This window comes from Colias croceus, chromosome Z, assembly GCF_905220415.1.
Source record: "Colias croceus chromosome Z, ilColCroc2.1".
NCBI lineage: Eukaryota > Metazoa > Arthropoda > Insecta > Lepidoptera > Pieridae > Colias > Colias croceus.
This window is the reverse complement of record NC_059568.1, coordinates 5,519,080-5,540,263: the sequence shown is the minus strand read 5'-3', so window position 1 is coordinate 5,540,263 and position 21,184 is coordinate 5,519,080. Positions and strand designations below refer to the sequence as shown.

General features: G+C 34.8%; 1 protein-coding gene across 2 annotated transcripts in view; it reads left to right on the top strand.

Annotated features, from left to right (window-relative positions):
- The window catches only part of LOC123704948 (homeobox protein caupolican), a 46,106-nt gene extending 28,937 nt beyond the window's left edge, over positions 1 to 17,169 (top strand). For both annotated transcript variants that reach the window (XM_045653457.1, XM_045653456.1), the window contains exons 4-5: positions 14,707 to 15,005; positions 15,166 to 17,169. In XM_045653457.1, the coding sequence (XP_045509413.1) occupies positions 14,707 to 15,005; positions 15,166 to 15,677 (811 nt within the window). In that variant the 3' untranslated portion in view covers positions 15,678 to 17,169. The remainder of the gene's footprint in view (positions 1 to 14,706; positions 15,006 to 15,165) is intronic.
- Positions 17,170 to 21,184: the final 4,015 nt, after the last annotated feature.

Sequence of the window (21,184 nt, the reverse complement as noted above, 5' to 3'; positions counted from 1 at the left end):
TCAACATCATCATTGGCAGATTCCTCCGCCCACATGAAATTGCTGTAATTAACTACCTACTTTTTCTAAATAAATCCGCCGTATTTCGGCTAAATTTCGGGTAGGTATACAGAGTGTTTTTAAAAGTAGTGCTTCGAGTTATTAAAGTCTATGATAATTAATGTGTTTTCTAAAAAAATATAGGTATATATTTTATATATTATAAAAAGGGCTTTATCGTGGTTAGCGTATAGAGCTTTATAATAAACAACCTTATAAATTTATTACTTTGTTTGTCAATTTCACAATAACGTAATGAGAAGTTATTATACATACTTTTTTACCCGTATACATTATACTTGCAGAAAACTAATAGACTTGCACTTCTATGATAATTGCAGTTCAGTTACATGAATATGATAATTAAAAATTAAATAATGGGCTATATTTTACGTTTTATAAAATGTTATTTGACAATCTACAATGATAAAAGGATAGTGTTGAATGTGTTTTGCATTTAATTTAAGACTTGATTTAGAAACATTTGCTTACCTTAATTTTTTGCAACCATTCTAACATCTTAAATGCACTTAGAATCTTTGCGTTAACACTTAACGCCGGCCGGCCGTTAACTTTTGCCACAAATAACAGTTTCAATGGCTTGAAAGTTAAACCTATATTTATTTCTCAACCAAGATATCACAAACATTTAATAAACAACTACTCAATTCTCTTACCGCTTACAATTAACTGTAAAATAAGTATAATTATAACATCCTAAAAAAACTATTCCGTTCTACATCTAGTAACAGAAAATCGATCAATTTCAAACTAAAAAAAACTGTTAGAAAAAGCTATGAAATCAACACATGACCATAAGAATTCTCGATTAAACTTCAAAGATTAGCTCAAATGCCTTATTTCTATATTAGCGTGGGTGAAAACATGATTTATATGTTTTTAATTGGCGCACTCTACCGGCTCCATACATCGAATAAATATCACGTTCTTTCACAAGAACCATAATATTAACCGTTATTTTAATTGTTAATTGAATAACTTGCAAGCAGTGGGTAGTAGGTACTTTAAAATTTAATAATCATCACTGTAGTGATAGTATTAAACAAAGTCGCTTTCTCTGTCCCTATGTCCCTTTGTATGCTTAAATTTTTAGAACTACGCAACGGATTTTGATGCGGTTTTTAATAGAGTGATTCAAGAGGAAGGCGTTAGTATATAATTTATTAGGTTTTAGACATAGCGGACGAAGCCGCGGGCGGTAGGCTAGTTTGAGATAAAATGAATTGCTTTAAGTAAACAAATGAGTAATAATAATGCAATTATTGGTTGATTCAATTATATCAAATTTATGTGTTTATATTTTGTAAATGCACAATTTGCACCTCTTTATCCGTTATTTATTACTCTACGATGATTAAAAGAATTATAATACAAACTTATGTTTTATCTGTATAATATAAACTTGAAATAACTTTAAAAATATTATGCAATAATTATACTCAAAACAGAACGTGTTATTTAAAACTTCTTACTATTACGAAATTGTATTCTTTATCAAGGCTTCAATGCATATCTATATTTAGCATAATATTTATGTTACCAACTATTAAAACTTTTACACCCATATAAAATCCTACAGTCAATTACTAACTAAATTCAGATTATAAAAAAACGTCCATAAGCTATGAATGCTTATCGAAACAAATAAACACATATTCAATTCATCAAACCTTTAAAATCATAAGTTTGGAGTATCAAAGACAATTATATTGTTATAAAAAGGGGGGAGTTACAGAACTAATAACGGTGTAATAGGCCGTTTTTGATGCGATCAAAGGCAGGTGTACGTCACTCTTATCTGATCTAGCACCTCACATCAACGATTTGATGAAACCAACTAACGTGTAATTATATTATTAAGTTTTGTAGATTTAACGTAATTATTAGTGGAATAATTATAAGAACTTGTATGCATTAAACATTAGCTAAATGAATAACTAACGGTGGAATTATTGAGATAACTCAAAATTTATGTAAAACTAGCGGTCCGCCCCGGCTTCGCCCGTGGTACATATTTACGTTTTCTCTACATAAGAATCATGCTTCAAGGAATATAATAAAAAAATTAAAAAAGAATTATCGAAATCGGTTCAGCCGTTCACGCGTGATGCTGTGACAACCCAAAACGGGTTTCATTTTTATATACATACTAGCGGTCCGCCCCGGCTTCGCCCGTGGTACATATTAACGTTTTCTCTACATAAGAACCATCCTCGTACTTCAAGGAATATAATAAAAAAAGAATTATCGAAATCGGTTCAGCCGTTCTCGAGTTATGGAATTACAACGAAAAGTGGCATTGATTTTTATATATTAGATTAATAGTATATAAACACAATTATGTATTTATATTAGTGTTAGTCTAGAAATAAAATAAAGATGTCTGTCATCGTGCACGCAAGCACGCTACGCTTTACGAAATATACAGCGAGGATATGCATATTAGCGATCATTGAATGGATAATATTATTTTTTATTAATAAAATTAATAAAACAATAAATGGTTTTATGTAAAACACGGGTTGTCGGGTTGCATGCATATTCAAGAAACGGAAAAATTTATATTTAAAATGAATTTACTTAAATCAGAAGTTGGTCGAGCTTCCATCAATGACAATTACGGCTTGGATCAAATCCATTTATTTTAAGCCTTTGCCTGTGGGTATTCTGTTCGGTAGGCCTAAACTAATTTGCAGATTGTCTAGCCAATTCGTTACACTAACTTACGTCATGATTATTGTTATTCTGTCCCTGAATTCCAGCGTGCGAAGTAATGCCATTATATAATATATATAGGTACGGGTCCATGCAATCCGGTACAATATTCAACATCGAATTGGTATATGAGGATTTGGTTCGTCAACATTCATGAATGTAGGTACTTAAAAGTATTGTTAGCTGTAACTGTTTGGAACAAACTTTTAACTATGAAGTGAAATATAAATATCATCTCACGGAATCATATTCTTAAAATCTATTTCTAGTATTATTCTTCCTGAATTTTTATAAAGCCTACACACACATGCAACGATCACACACACATTATTTTTTTAGAGTGTCGCCGTTTAAACTATTTTATTTTATTGTCTTCCTTGCGAATAACAAACGGTGTTTATGCGACTGAGCGTTGCTACAAACCTCGTTAGGTTTCGCATCGCAAAATTGTGTTTTAAACAAATGTGAAATTTTGTTTTCTAATAAATAAATAAAAAATAAAAAAATACCATAGATTTTAAAGACTTCCAAACCATAACTTATTATTTATACCTAAGAAGCTGAACGCAACATTAATATTCTTGTTACGATACCCGTTTACGATTTGTTTAACTGTGAAGATGTTTTAATTACATAGTCCGTTGATATTTTAATTTTAATTATTTTAAATCGACCTTTACCAAGTAATACTTCCGCTCAGATGTCAGTTCCACTACTTAAGCTCAAACAAACACACACACACACATGTACATATTATTAGTTGTTAAGAATTATAATTACGTTGTGTTGTTGTGTTCTTTTTCAAATGGCCATAAACTAATCCGCCACCGCGATATGCGTTTTTCATTGATTTTTTCAATGTTTTTCAAGTTTGTTACAAGCAAGTACAATTTTATGGATACTTATTGTAAAATATGACTGTCGACTTGTGAATAAAAACAATTGTAACTGAGAATGAGTTTAAAGGATATATACGCTTGTGAAGAGCAATTCCCATAGACGCTGTTGTTTATTACAAAAGTTAATATAAAAAATATTATGTAATAAATTATGATATATACTGTCGAACTAATTAATACTCTTTTCCTGTTACATAAATGCATCAAGGTTAAGGTTTTTCGTCAATGCATAATTATTGTACGTTCAACGAATTAGGTATTCTAATGAACAACTTAAAATTTAGCTGTATTAACATACTGTTACACATTTACATATAAAGTGTGAAATTAAAATGACTATTCCGAAAAAATCTGTATTTATTTGAATAACTTTATATTGGACACATCTTTCTGTTATAATAATTTATTTACAGTATCTATAGGTATTGATTACGTAACTGCCCTATGTTACATTAAAAATAACATCAGTGTTATCATAGGTACATACAAATACATACAAATTGTCTGTAACAAGTGTAAATTCCACAAGGTTCCACGTCATACCGACATGACTTTCACCAGAAAATGCAGTACCTACACAATACAATCGAAATTTTCCTCCCATTGTATAACAGAAACTCCCTTGCGATATAGTCGCGCCGATCACCATAAAGGTATCGAACCCGTTACCCGCTGGTCGTCACCCACGATCGTGACCGGGGTACCAACCTCTGCCCACACTTCCGCTCTGCTGCCGCATAATTACAAACTACACCATACGCGACAATCGAGACGAATTTCGTCGAAGTACAACGAAAATTATCTACAATATCGCTATAACTGAAACTCGACCGACGTACCCGGGATTAAGGGTGACAATCGCGCACATGTAAACCTAGAGTGGCGTAGAGTCGGGATGCGACGCACGTACCAATCTATTTGGCCTCCACTCGATTCGATATCGTGCACACAAAGTAATGATTACTCATGCCGAAGTTTATTTACGACAGGAAGAAATTGCGATTGTTTTCTCCTAATGGTTATAACTTCCCAATACGTCGGCGCCCGATTGTTCGCGCAAATAATTAAATAATCGAATTACATTTCTTATTTAATGAGCTTTGTAGAGCTTAGCCTTTCTTTTTAGGCTCGACTTTTTTGGTGCCACTATTTTGTCGTAAATATAGATTGCTTTGAAATCTGATTATAGCTCGTGTCACAGCTTTTGTATGTATATGTTTAATTTCCATATTCATTCATAGCAACCAGTTATGTCCAATGTGTCTGATATTTAAATGTAGTAAATAATATGTTGCAGGAATACGTAAAAAATTATCAAATAATTCCTGTGTTGATTTTTCGAGAATGACCATGTAATTTCGAAATGAACTATTTTTAGCTAATGTAAATGTGTAAGTACTATTTGTACATTTACAAATCAAATTCATTTAAATAAATAATTCAGTAGCTATTTTCATCCATGTTCCCTCGCAAAAAATAGGGGGCAAAAAATTACCATGTGACCCATGATGTCGTAATAATATCTATTAATATATTGTAATCATTTATTTACTTTTGTATTTTAAATCAAAACATATTTTGTCATATTGTTTTCTAGAAACTTCTAGGTAGAGCTTTTGTTTTGATATCAACATTGGAAGTATAAACAAAGACTCTTTCAAAGTAGTAACAAGTCATGAACTTTGAGCACTCATTAAAAAATTTTCCTCAGCTATACTTATACTTTGCGCTAACTCTTCGATAGTATAGGTACTCATATATCCGCGTCCATAAAGTATAAGCAATGTGTTAATGTGTAATATATATTAATGTTGTACTATTATAATTGTTATCTACAAGATTATATTGCAACATCAATGAACCGCATTCAATTAAGAGTGGAAGAAATACATGTTAGATACATAATCTAGTCGCGTATCTGATACACAATAATGGGAACTGTGACATTTGACATCGTTAGCAGTTCACGCATCGCACCTCTGTCGGCCAGCGCGAACGCACACGGAGCGATCTGCAGCGGACGAACGAACTCTATCGAACGAATCGATTACATAAGATAGCGATGCGCTATGTGTCATCTAGATCATCGTCCACTCACGTATCTGCACGTTTTGTGTGGCCGGCGCGGACATGACATCACCCCGCCGGCGTGTTCCGACACGCAGCGCGTTCCTTCTACGGCGCTGGCCACAGTTAATCGAGTATACGTGTACAGACAACGATTTACAGCACAAACTGCCAGTCCTCCGTGTATTACCGAAGTATGGAACAATAAAGAGAGCGCGCTGCTGCATATCAATGAAGGTGGCGTATGCAGGCAGCGCGCTCGTGCCATTAGTACGCCGCTGCCGGTTCGAAGTAATTGACCGACGGGCTAATTTCATTCTAGCCGCATAGGTCGCTTCCTCTTTCCTTTTTCCTATCGGTCAGCGGCGGCCACGAGGCGGCTCGCGAACAGGATTTGTCATTGCTTCGTTTAATATTGCTGGATGTTCTTCCAATACCGTGTCGTTCGATATTCGGGGACACGTGTCGGTGTACATTATCGAATGTTTGTTAATGGGCGAGTTCTTAAAGTAGCAGACATAAATTATTGCCCGGCTTTGCATTCAAACAATATATAATTTCGTTAATTTATGTAAACAATGCAATATTATACTGGCCGGTACATAATAATCAATAAATTAAATACATGTGATGAAAAGTTTAACACGACTACTACACTTTCATCAATTACCTAACGAAATCTATGTATGACTAAACGGAACAGGAGTATTATTAGGTCGTAACTACACAAGCGAATTTAAGCCAATGCGGCTAGGCCATCATAAGGGAATTAAGGCCAGTACACACAGTGCACCTTCATACAATCCGTGCATCTTGTGTACTTTACCGGCAACATATGTATTACATAGCGGCATGTGGAGTGTATCTCGGTATGGTCGTGTACATAATATCTGTTATCGGACAAACAACGAATTAGTGGTCACGTTAACAGCATTATGTACGTCCTATATTCGTATTAAGGCTATGCCAAAGCTGTTGCAGCGGTATATCAGGATATTACGCTTTACGCGTTTATTGAATAATAAAATTATTTAATTGCAACATCTGTTTGTTGTGTATTTGTGAAATATGAAAATCAGAATGTAGTGGGACTAGTAACAGTTGTAATTACAAGTTAAAATGATTGTATTTAAATACATATGTTAAATAATACCTACACATTAGTGTAAAATAGACCTATTACTAAGGCAATGCGAAAAAACGTATTTAGGTTACTTCATATATTTCTATCAAATTTCAAATGACAAATAACTGAAATGTATGTTAAATTGTCCACATTTATTTAGCCAAAATAAATACCTTCATAGACTTACTCGCTAAAAATAAAATTCTAGGCCAATAGTTCAATCTTCGTGACCGCGCCAATATTCATTAGATTCGGGCTATTTTTGCTACAACGCAAATGGAAATTCATACTTATTACAAATTATTATTCAATCCAGAACAATTAAAACCAAAGGTCACTCTACGTAAACATGCATTTATTCGACATATTTTGTTAATTGGAATTAATTGTAACTCGAAAATTACACGACTGACATTTTTGACAAACCAAATAGATTAAATATAACAATTTGTTTAAAACGGCCACGTCATTTCCTTTCATCATTGTAGCGCAATTAAATGTCTCTTCTCGATCTAAAACGGAGCATTTAAAAGTGCGTATAAATCACGATACCAGACTATAATTAGGCGTTCGAGATAAAGCATATTAATACAATTAATTTATACCATCGCGACGATAAAAACTCGCCCGGCGATAGCGGATGGCGTTGTGAAACGATGCCTTGGAAGTTCATAAAATTCAATGTTCTCATCGATATTATTAATATGCGAGTAATAAAATATGACGTGACCTATGATAATATGTGATCCGTGGTCGCGACACTTAATTTTCACTACGCTCATGCGCTCTACATACGGCGTCTTGTGCGGGCCGGGCCTTGGCGCCGAAGCGATGCTACCGTGCGGTGACGACAAACTCGACCATTCGCGAGAACATCACATTCGCTGTACTTTCTCGATAACTTCGCGGGTTTAGTCGCAAATTGTACTATTGAAAAGGTATTTTGAGGTGAAAGTTCAGGGCGAACCCTAAACAATCGGATAGTAGGTTTTATCCAAATGCGTGGTAAAATTCTGTATGATACTTTATATCAAACCAGCATTTCATATTTAGGGTTATTATAACTTATAATAATAGATCAACTAGCACTTTGAGCAATTTTCCTGTAGCTTCCAAATTCCACATCAATCATTATTTCACGCAAAGAGCATACCAATCATTTTACTCTTAAAAAGCTACAATGTCACTTAGTAACAGATAACATTCACTTATGATCGCCACAGTTGTGATAAATTGAATCTCCACGAATAACGCAATAGTAACAAATACCCTTGTTTGCGTCCACCGGTGAACTTCAATAAACCGCTGACTGACGTTTGATAGATAGCCACCGTTGACATGTCTAGTGGGAACTGATAAGTTCTGGGTGGTAAACAAATTAGTTCGTTGTAAGCAATTGTTGCTAACTAGTGTATTGTGTTCTTTATTTGTTGCTGCGGTTGCTATGGTGTGCATTAGTTAATCAGTAGCAAGCTAAAGCTTTGAGATATAGTTAATTTCAAGTCTTAGTTCTATGGGAAACAACATTACTTTTCTATAGCATTTAGATTTTATACATTTACTCTTCATTTACTTTTAGAGTAAATTTCAAGTCCTAGTTCTATGGGGAACAACATCACTTTTCTATATTATTCTTTAAGAGTTAATTTCAAGTCCTAGTGCTATATAAACTGCGTCATAGATAAAAGAATGCTTTATTTAAATGTATCTGCTTATCGGTAATTGTGCATGCTGCACTTTAAATATTCTCAGTAATGTTAATTTGAGTTATCTTTCTATATATACCTATCGCAAAAAAAAACAGTATTAAGCAAACACGTAAGAAATAAGACATTTATATGTCTAGGTGATTTAGATTGATAATTATAAAAACTTGCCTAATTAATTTAAATTAAGACAAGATTGAGTAATATTGTTATTTTTTCATATTAACCGAATTATCTTATTGTTCTATCTAAAAATATTTTAAGATTTATCTGCATTTTGCGCTAAGTGCAGAGTGACCGCCCTTTATTTGACTTTAAAAATAACGCTACCAAAATAATACTCGAAAAGCACTGTGACAGAATGCTTTTATAGGTTGCAAAATAAAGAAGACGTGGAAATTGCTAGAAATAAAACTGTTACATAGTTGAGATTAAATTTTAAATCTTCATTCTTTTGCTAATAAAGTGCTACGTAAACGGTAAAACATGGCTCAACAAAACTAATTTCTAAGCACATGTTATGATCCAACTATTATATTATTGTTTTTTTGCAAAGGTATCGCAATCAAGTCAGTCACGGTTGCTAACGTTCAATACTCTCAACTATTTATTCTAATAGAACATTGATAACATTTATCACAAGATTATATATTGCAGAGGGAACACTTGATACGATTCGTTCTGACCCTTGTGAATGTGAAAGAGATAAGTTAAATCATTGTTTATATACTAAATTGATTAATTTAAGGTTATTTGAACACTTCTATTAATTAACGACACTGTTCGACGAATTATTTACCGCGTTTATCAATGTTATTTTTGTAAGTTTATCTGGTAAGGAGGCGTTTAAAGTAACTTTTTTGCGCTCTCTGATTATTAGGTGTAAATAATCTCGTTTGATTTTTTACGCTATTTGTTTTTCTTTCAAGTATTGTTAGAAAAACAATGTTTTGAATGTAAAATGTTCATAGCTTAGAATTTAGATGATTTAATTATTGTTAGACTAAAAAAAATATCAAACGATTAGCATATGCATATGTAGGTAAAACAATACGAAATAACAGTAACATATAAAACAGAGAAAGTATTATAAAACGTTATATTTTCTCTAAATGAAATATAAAAAAGAACCAACTAAAATATTTTTACACGTGTACCCACCGTGAGATTACTTTCTAACAAGGTGAGATATTTTAAACAATGTGCACTAACCGTTATAATTGGCAGACCTACAGCATATCACTGTGATGTATTATTATTGTTAAATTAATTAAAACCCACTGCCCGAGTATGCAATAACGCGTCTTATCAACTACGTAAAAAAGGGGTCAAGACTCAAGTGAAACAGAAAAATAATTTGCCAAAGATAAAGCCAATCATAATTTATGCCTTGTTTTCGTAAACCGATCGAACTTACAAGAAAATATTGATATTTCTTTTAATTTATAAACAACGATTTAGATAACTGTAGAGTTTATTGAACACTAATCAATCCGCTTCAAAATATGAGCTTTATCTCATAACGACGCTCAAGCAAATTGCTACAACGTATATATATATGAAATTAAAATTTTTACGATCGAGCAATATAATCAAGCATGTAATAAAACTTTTTACATGATGATTAATAAATTATGACCCAAAACACAACTTATACATAAAGGCCATCTACTTACATGGATCATTCTGAATATAAGTTAGGAATCTGAAAATATTTGGGCATCGAGGGGACGCACTAACCCTCTAAGCAAAACAAGTATGGCTGAGGACACCGGTGCGCGGTGGTGTTCACGCTTCGCTTGTCAGCACGCACCGCCCAGCCCGTAGAACGCCCTACAAGTTTAATAAGGTAACCGACTGATTGGCGTTTAAACTCGTCCGAAATTCCGACCGATTATTGCTTATTGCGTCGTATTACAGGCATCCCTCGACTGTTTCTATTAGGGCTTTTTATGCACGAAGCCGGCCAATTAGTCCCATGATATCATACGGGCAGCAGGGTTATCGCGACGTGGATGCGTGCGGTAGGCCTTAATAGCGCGTTCCGAGCGGGTAATGTGTTTTTGGCGTGCCGCACCCCTGCCCGCGTATCTGCCAACAATATTTAGTACCTGTATACTACCTTTTTAAAACTACGTCCACCCTCAGATTGGTCGTTGCGTGAGTCCATTCGTATATTGCTACGACGAATAATTAGCTTTATCGGACAGCGTTTTTACGAACTTAGTTATTTATTTGTGGCATGAAAGAATGTTTGCGTTATTTACTCTTTCAATACAGCTTGTTTCGCGGTTGTTGGAGTTGTTCCGGAGTGCGCTCTTGTTTTGTATTTTGTTATTAGCGGGTTAATTTGGACGCCGGCCAAATCGGACAAATGATTATAGTAGCAATTGTAGCGACATTATTAAACAGTTGCACTGCAAAATAGGTAATGATACCACATGCAAATTGCAACGGAAAACTTGCTTCCTTGGAGACGTTACATTTTTCAGTTTGAAAGATTATGTACCTACTTACCGACCTATTGCTTAACCTAGCCATGTTCCTAATAGAAGTCTTAAAACATTACTTTTCAAAATAATTCCTGAAACTCTCTATGTCTAATCATATACATTCCATCAATTCTTCTCTATTTAAATTGAAAGTAAAAAAAAATATGATGACGCAAATGAGTGTAAATTTCCAAAAAATTGTGGCATGCTTTATTATTCTTGCCACCTTGTTAGATGCATAATGAAAAAGTACGAGAGCTTTTCATATATGCACGTGACAACTGACCAGTAATTTTTTGCGTAAAACGAAAAAGGAGAACTTTATAGAGACACTTTATACTGACATTCATCAAGGTAACAAAGTTGCAGAGTATTTCAAAATTGATGCGCTAGTAATTCACCTCTACATCGTTGCATTTTTTCTAATTTCCCTCAGAACGAAACATAAGTCGATGTCTAGTTGACACGTAATTCGATCGCCTACACAATGCCCGATAAATTTTCAACACAAAACTGTCACCAAGAGTTAAAAGGCGTCTTTAATTTCATAGGCGGTGTATCATTTGACTGATAAACTCGTTGATCTGGAAGAAATAGGTGAACAGTCGGCATGCCAAGTTGTCGTCTCTACAGCTATGTAACTAGGTTCAAAATAGAACCACCCCTCTGTCGCTAACTGTACGTTACTTTGTGCACATTTGTTTGAGGGCGATGTCATTGGTAAAATCGAATTCGTAATATGATCCTAGTTGTACCGACTCATGAGGCGGTACGTCAAAGGAAAGTCCACTTTTTTGTTTCATTTAAGCCTGAAGAAATAAAAGTGGTACCTGTTTAGATAAAAAGTGAACACATGACGTGACCATCTATTAGTTCATACATGAACACGTATCTTAAAATTAAATCCAAGATAAATAGATGCAAAATATTATACTCGAACTATCGCAACTTGAGCTCCGTGAATTTATACCTTTTATTGTGCAATAAATATTGTTTTTTATAGAAAAACTATGTAGTGTTGTTACTTGTAAATGTTATAATCTAATAAGCAATAAAATTCATTGATATGCATCGGTAACAATGAATATTAAATGCGCATGTCTTGATAAATTAAAGATAGTTTAAACTTATAAACCTAAAGCAACTTCACGGAATCCAAAAGGTTTTATGAAAATTCCGTAATATTTATTGGATTTTCAGATTAACTATGCCTTTTTCATTTTTAAAATCAACAAACGATTTTAAATTTCCTTAAAGTAACCCTATTCTCTAATCTACGACTTAACGTGATGAAATCGTGAAGAATTATTATGCTAGTAATAAATTATTGTAATTAACATACTTTAATAATTACAAAAGTATTTATTCTTTAAATACTTAGAAGATCATTATTTCACAATGGGTAAACATAATAACAATTACCTCTTACTTACAAAATATTGTTTGTAGTTTAAATTTTGAAATTTTCGTTATTTTTGTGCCGATTTTAAAATTGAAGATTTTATTTGTTTTATTTTTTATTTTTAGTTAAATACAAATGTATTAAAATTTATGTATCGTTTACCTACGCTGTGTATAGGTATATCTAGAAGAAACAAATAGCGCTTTGTCCACACAGGGCTAAATCTCCGCCTTGACTTTAAGAGCTTAACGTGTGTAGACTTGGCATTACGTCCATAATTATCTAACACCAATTGACCAGAACCATCCATATTAACATTTTTATTTAACTTTCACAGAGCAATATCATGCCTAATTGACATTTGTCTAATTGCATGTGTTTCATTAGTCGAGATGGAATCTGACTCTATAAAAACATTAATTCTTCACTTTTATCTGAAAAAACCAATAAACATTTGAGCCAATTACAATAATCTTAATAAATAGAAACATCTACACTTCCTGACGAACATTCCCATAAAGATACAAATAAAAATTTCGTCCGGAAGACTTATAAAAATGCACTTCATTCACAAAATGAACGCGATAAAAGCCAAATAGATATTATCAAAAAGAGCATTCAAATCAGGCGAGGGCGTGATTCGTTTTAATAACAACAGCGATAGGTGGCAGCAATAATTTTGTGTTTATCTCATTTTTATGAGTTTAAGTAGGAAGTGCGAGGTGGATGGAGGGCTTTAATTGAAGGCTGGGGAGGCCCCCCCGCTGCGCCGTTGAAAAATAATAAAAAAATGAAGCGTCGCCATCCCCGCGAGCTCGGATGCTGTGAAAGTGGCACGTTGTGAATAAATGAAGATTTTTTTGTGTGCGGAATACGCCTAAGCCGCGTCGCTCCACTTCGTATTATCGCCTCAATTCTATGCTTGTTTAGCTCATTCATCTGCGACGTCATTAAAATATACCGAGATTTGCTCTTGATTATGTAACGCTTTTACATAATGCGCTATTTAATCATTGCAAAAAATACCACAATGCCCGCAAACGTTATTAAATTAGGCTAGTCGGCTGAGTTAATGAAAACGGTAACAAAACAAAATATTCCATTTCATATTTATTTACGAGAATCTCATTCTGTTGGGGGCGAGAAGAATTAAGTCAACAACGAACTTACAATAGACACCGTGTTTATTTTGTGTGGGTCGTTGAGTGAAATGAAGCTCTGTGTCTTATCTAGTAAAGAAGGGAATCGATTGCGCCGCTCTGAGACAGGGGCGGTTGCCCGTCACTTCTGCGATTTAAGTGACAGTTTTATTAATTTCCCATAGTACTCATCCCTATTTTCCACCCTTCTCAGTTACTGACTGCACTGGCGGCATATGGATACTATTCTGTTTATTATTCGCTTCATAAACGAGCTATCAAATTAAAAACGGTAATGGCTTTCTAACGCACAATTATATTCAAATTATTTAAATCAGTTCCCACAATATCTAATATTAATTCAAAGTGATAATACGTAATAAAATTAGTAACTGAAGAAATGCTCTTAAAAACTCACTATACATCTCAATATTGACCGAATGAACTGAATGAGTCAGTACCAATGAATCAAACATTACTACTACCACCATGTTGGGTTAGCCGGGCGTTTAATTAACCTTAATAGAATTTTGATAGTAGGGTATCATAAAGATAGGCATACATCGGTGCGTGGCCTGCAAGTGAATGCGTACGGGACGGGAGATAAGCTGCAACCTAAAGCCAGCACAGTAGCCAGAGCTTTATCTCGATTTCAATTATTATTATACTATCGTTCATTGGGCCGGCGAGGCGGTCTCGGGAGGCAGGCGGCCGAGGGGCGGTCACGAACCAACTTATCTAAAATCTCTTCCAAATCGCATACAGCCATTTACGCTTGATTATGCCTACCTTAAAACGTTACAGTCGAATTACTCCAGTGTTCGGAACAATACGTTGTGTTGAATGTTTTCGTTTGTATCTCAATTTAATGCTTTTAATGTGTTCGCAAATTCAACAACATTATAAAATCTAAACAGTTTTGTTCGGGTGATAAGTAGAAAAGTTAAATTGGTACATAAAGAGGGAATGTAAATCCAGTTATAAATTTGAGCTTGAGACGTAATCTACCAACAAATTGTATATTGAGACCATTCAATGATTAAGAAGCTTAATTTAAAATTATCGTAATGACACTTTTTAAACGTTCCTTTTGTCGGCAGATATGGAATGGATCTCAACGGGGCAAGACGGAAAAACGCCACTCGAGAGACAACGAGTACACTGAAAGCGTGGCTAAATGAACATAAGAAGAATCCATATCCAACGAAAGGCGAGAAGATAATGCTCGCAATTATAACAAAGATGACTCTCACCCAAGTATCCACCTGGTTTGCGAACGCCCGCAGACGCCTCAAGAAGGAGAACAAAATGACGTGGGAGCCGCGCAATAGAGTGGATGACGATGACAATAATAATGACGACGATGATCACAAGAGCAATGATGGAAAGGATGCCTTAGGTATGTATTTGTTATTTATGCAAAGCGCTTTCTCTGTTTCTTTATTTGTTTGTGATTACATTAACAAAGTCTGAATATTTCATAATTTTTGTGCAAGTGCCGATATACGTGTATCGATCGGGTAAACAATATATTTTAAACATCAAACTCATTATTTTAGATGGAAAGGACTCCGGAACAGGATCGAGTGAAGACGGAGACAGACCGCAGCAAAGGTTAGACTTATTGGGGCAAAGAACGGAGTCAGAATGGTCCGAATCCCGTGCAGACAGCGGACCGGAGTCGCCCGAGCCGTACGAGAGGCCCATTCACCCCGCGTTCCAACATCTACCATCGCGGGCTCCCCCCGGCAGCACGCCGGCTTCGGCCAAGCCGAGGATATGGTCCCTTGCTGACATGGCCAGCAAGGACGGCGAGGCTCCCGCGCCGCCGGCGGCCGCGTCCGCGTTCTACCAATCAGCGGCGGCCGCGGCCGCGCGCCTGGCGCACCCGTACAGCCGGCCGGAGCTGTACCGGGGGCTATACCCGCCGGCGCACCCGGCCGACGTGGCGCTGCTGGAGTACTCCCGCTCGCTGGCGCTGGCCGCACCCGCGCCCGCGCCGCCCGCGCCCTCACCGTCCTCGTCCTCGACCTCGTCGCTGGCCGAGCCGCCGCCCCCGTCCCGCGCCTGACCGCTCGCTCCTCGTCCGCACCTGGCGCACCGACAATAAACGCGATCTCGCCCCGTGAGTGAAGCGATTGTACATAACGATAACTATAAATATGTATACATGCATATTACGTGATAATAATTTATGCACCGATAGAAAAGCTTAGATTGTGATAGTGGACACGGGCGAGCCGCGAGCTCGACGACTCGCGAACGAAGTCGCCGCCTCTGCGCCGACTGACCGACAATACTAGGTGCTAATTCAAATTGGACCTTGCGAAATGTTACTTGTAGTTATATTGGAGGGGGTAAACGAAGTGATTGAATAAAAATAGGTATTAATATGTGTTACGTTTCTACAACAACGTCACTATTTTAGACTATTATTTAATATGTAGAGTGTAAATTATTATTTTGAAAATGTTCTCTTTATATTTAGTGCCTAATTACGTCCAATTTTCTCTATTGTGTAATAGTTTCGTAAATGTCTATCATACGAATTATAATATTTATTGATACGAGGTCAGTAGTAATAGCAGTTTGTTTGTACGATAATAATCTACGGTCTACCCATACCAGATTGTGAGAAATCTGAATTAATAATTTCTAGTCAGACGACTACGATTGTCTATGTTAAACATTAAATGAAATGACGCTTTAGATGGACTAACTGTTAATATTAAGGGATTAGTTATCAAGTAAAGGCTGGGCAGGTCTTCGTTCGCAGAGGCGTTGATAGCTATTCCACGCAATGCCTATCATACCAATAAGCATTTTTATAATAGAAATATTTAAATTAGTTAATATATACCTTTTGTTCCTCACACAACGTGCCCAGTCTTTTTTCCTAAACAAAGACTCCTTTTGCGTATGTTAACGAAGTAACGAGATTTGATTTTAATTTCAAACATTCAATTACTCAATTTGTTTCCTATATTTTACTAGATCTATTCAAAAATGTGTTGAATGGCCTTGTATATTGTAATAAAGTAATTGTATAGTGACACCGTTTGTTTGTTTCTATATAGTGTCAAATATTTTTTCCAATATTGTAGAGACTGAAAGTCCAAAATTGAGTCTATAGTTTTGTACATACATACGTCTCTGTTATTAGTATACATATATTGTAATCGTAATATGAATATTTAAGAGTGATAAACACAATAATTTCTGTATTAGAGGAAAGTTTTTCATGTAAATAATCGAATCAGAAATATATATAAATACGTGTGCAACGAACGTATTCTGGGAAGATGTAGGTTCTTTGTGAAAAAAAAATTCAAAAACATATAATATATCAATAAATATTCCTATGTGTTAGTAATAATGTTAAAATTTAGACAGATTTACGTTTTCGATGTTTAATTGTCCATAATTACACACACGAGCACACTTTCACAAACTTATTTAAGCAATATTGTTTATAAATGTATAATTTTGTGAGCTTCAAACTCTTGACCATACTACAGGAAGGTGTGTGAATAGATGCAATAAAATTTAATACACAAAATATATATTCGCTTTTCATTATTACAACCGCCCTTTATATATAAGTTAATATCAAAGAGAGAACTTACTGCGTCTCTCATACTACCTCCCTATAAAAACGTATTTATTAAAGCATTTGTAGATACAGCTCAAAACAGTACGCAAATCAAACTAACAGCCACTATTGCAAACAGCAGGTCTATAATACTTACATAACTTACAAATGTACTCAGCGGAATAGTGCTCAAATTATGAAGCAATTTTGTATAACGAGCTACACGGATCCACGCACCTTTCAGAGCACACTAAATCAATCTCAAATAAGACCTAATTTAGACTTAGCTCACGCGAATCTAATTAGAACATCAAAGAGGCAAACTGGTAATAACTTCATTATAAAAATGCACAAATTTTCCATCGCGTAATTGGGTCGTAGTTAAACAAATATACATAAATCAAGAACATATAGTCCTTTGATGTGACCGTGTCCGGTGACGTCAGCGGTTCACCTCATCATATGTCGTACATTCATTATTTGCCCACGTATCGTAGATGAAAGGCGCGCACAATATAAATAAACAAATCGTAAAGAGCCTGTGACGGCGTTGAAAGGGTGCACGATAGAATTATATTGGAATTCGTGAGAACTACTCAATTATCCATTTCATCCGCTCTGTTTGAACATCTCTGCGCAATGAGTGATTTACTATTGCGCTGGTTCCCTGTACCGCGGCCGTACCGGAGCTCTCAGTTTTAAATGAGAATTTCTAGTTAACACAAAACTATAATAAATTATAAACCAGTTCTTAAAAGGATATTAAAGGCTTGTTTAAGTAAATCAGTTGAAACTGACGTTATTATATTAATTGCTTAAGAATTATATCGTTTTAATTCTAGGTAGAGTCGAAGAATCTTAATCTATAGTAAGTACCTATGCATTATTTTATAAAAGGAATACAATACTTACATATAGAATAAAATTTATAGTGCATAAAATAAATAATACAATTAATATATTGTTAAGTTTTACGTTATCACTCAAATAAATAGCAAGGCTGATAAGTGAAGTCATCATTTATTAAATCGCAATGAAAAGAGATTAATAACAATAATATTTATTAATTAAAGAGTCTTGAGTCTCGACGGAGCTTAAATATACATGTCAATCTGATATTTAAAGTTTTCATTGAAATGTTTATCGACACGTCGGCCTAACATCTTACCACCTATCAACTTTTGGCAGTCGACACATTTGTACATTACGTTTAATGAAACCAACAAGGGCAATCGACATTTCTTCGTGATGATTCACTCCTGAATGTCTTCTCATTTCAATTAACACTCTCGTGCACCAATCACGCGTCATTGTCGCATCGGACGCTCATATTGTTCCGTCTTCACCCGGCCCGTAACCTCCATCTCGTATAATAAAGCTATCAAAACGATTCGAATAATCAAAGCAAATTCTAACGTCACAGCGCTAAGTGACTCGAAGAATTCGTTCAATACACGCTGACCGGCCAAAAAAATCTGTTATTTTTATAAAGCACTCTGAGAAGCGTGTTGGGTAAATAGTCCAACATGTTTCTACAACAAAGATGTCTTAATAGTCGATGACGAGCAAAAGTCAAATGTAACAATCTACGGGTTGATTGCTCATAAGTATAAATGAACGAGCGGACACTTCGGGTGAGACGCGTCAAAATTATTTTCTTTGTTGGACATCGGTGGAGTGGAGCTCGAAAATTTCTGAGTTATGTTACTGTTTATAGAATTAGCATAAAACACGATTATCTATTGCATACTTGGTTACTAAAGCGATGTTCGAAAGACCAGATACAGTCTCGGTGTGCGACGATCGATCAAAGTAATTAGGACCTTAAATGCACGTGGTTTACAATTGCTATTCTATTTTCTCATTTGTGAGAATCCACGGCTGGAATTTCGATTTCGTAGCGACGACTGCTATGCCATCTAAAATATTGGACATCTCCATCTCGGTTGCTGTTTTGCTCTTTCTGTGGATACAAACAATGAGTCGGTATCGTCAAGAGAATGTATGCATACTTAAAGATTCGTCGCCCCACGTGGCCGAAATATGTACACATTTCGCAAAGGAGTAAACAATTTTGTTCATTATAAAATAAAACATTTAAATACATCTGATTCAATCGTCTTTAATAAGCATCAGTATGCCTGTAAGTTTTGCAAAAATGCACATTTAAGTAAATGTCTTGCTGTCCAATTCGTAATGATAAGATCAAATCTTCTTTAAGTCGATACAATAGATAAATAAATTAGAGACTAAATGCATATTAACATTTATCTTAAAAACATATTTTGTTCGTGATCGAGTCGTGATCCGCTAAGGTTGACAAAAAGCGGTTCAACATTATTGAAAATTCATAATTTAAATTTATTCCTGGTACCTACATGGTTATCATATTAGTGTTTATAACAAATATTGATAATATCAGGGTTGTGTAATGAAGTGCAGGAATAACAGAAACATTGTACCTGTACATTTGACATTTACTCTAAATAATGGTGGTACAAAAACAATGGTTAATAAAATGTAGGTATATAGTGTTTTCACAACGTTATCCATACCAAATTAGCTTTTTGTAATATTCCGTTATCTTTTAACGTGAAATCCATCAACGACGAAGTTGTCTTGGGCAGTCAATTTATAAACACAACACCATTAAATTGTTATAAATTGCATATAATTTTGCTAACGTAGTAATTAGAGCTGGATTAAATACTAGGTATATATAATAAGAGTTTCCTTAACATTACCACCTTTAACGATGCTATTAATAAGTGAGAACGATTTTATCCATTAATTGTGGAAGAAAAAACATGTTTTATAAATTTAATAAGCAACTTCAAAACACAACAACTCAACATGATTCACATCAACTGAAGAGCTTCTTGATATAAATTTTCATAATGCTATCAATTACACCTATATTATTTCAGACATAGTAGAAAAAATAAAGGATATTGCTCAATTAAGTTGCTTTGCCAGAACTCTATCAGAGAAGTGAATATACAAATACCTACGTATACAAAAAACTAAAAAGTAAAGTCCTACTGTATATCTTCATTTTGGAGGTTATAATTTAAGATGAACTGGGTCACTATGCTGTGAATTCGGTACAGCATAACATATTATTATTGCTTATCGGTTGAAGCTTTAGACTTCCCATGGCCAACCCTACGAGGACCGAACTCCCACCCAATACTCCAGACCATCTGAATGACGGCTTGTATTATTTTTTGTGGACATACCATGTCATCGGAACGATTGTGCTCATTCCCTATGATTTATCGACGTCCATATTACAAATACGACACAACATAATGCGATTCTTTATTTCTTCTTTAACCATATTAGTATTCAGCAAACAATCCTGTCGAGCATCGGTTTTGTCATACCGCCTAAATGTTATTTTATTGGAATTTCAAATAAACAATTGTGGTTTATTTTTTCTTTGTGATACATTTGAAATAATATTAATTCGGGACTTCAATCAGCGCTGATGATGCTAGCGGCTGGCATATTTAGGAGGCTCATGAATTAAAAATCGTTTATTGTTTTGCTTGTCGTTGGTCATTCGATACGTCTTAATTTGTACATAATAATTAGGGCAATTAGCCGAGGCGCTTCGGTAATCACATGCACTAACTCGAACAATTTTAAACATTATTTGTAAACCGTTAGCTTCGTTAACGTTTTTTTGAACAATTCATCATTATTATTTGCACAATGTAAATAGCTATTAAATGATGTCTATTATAAAAACCTTGTAGAAGCATAACCTAAAAAATGTTATTGTAAGTAGGTGCTTGTAATCCGAACAATTAGTATTCTTGACGTACGCTTCCTGTGGTAGTAAGTTATAAAATGTAACGAACCGAAAATAATTTTAAAACGTTTTAACATTTACAAAGCAATCTTTGAATATCACAATATACCTATAGTTACCTAATTTATAACAAACCAACTTGAGTCGATTAATTAAAATTGTCGTCCAA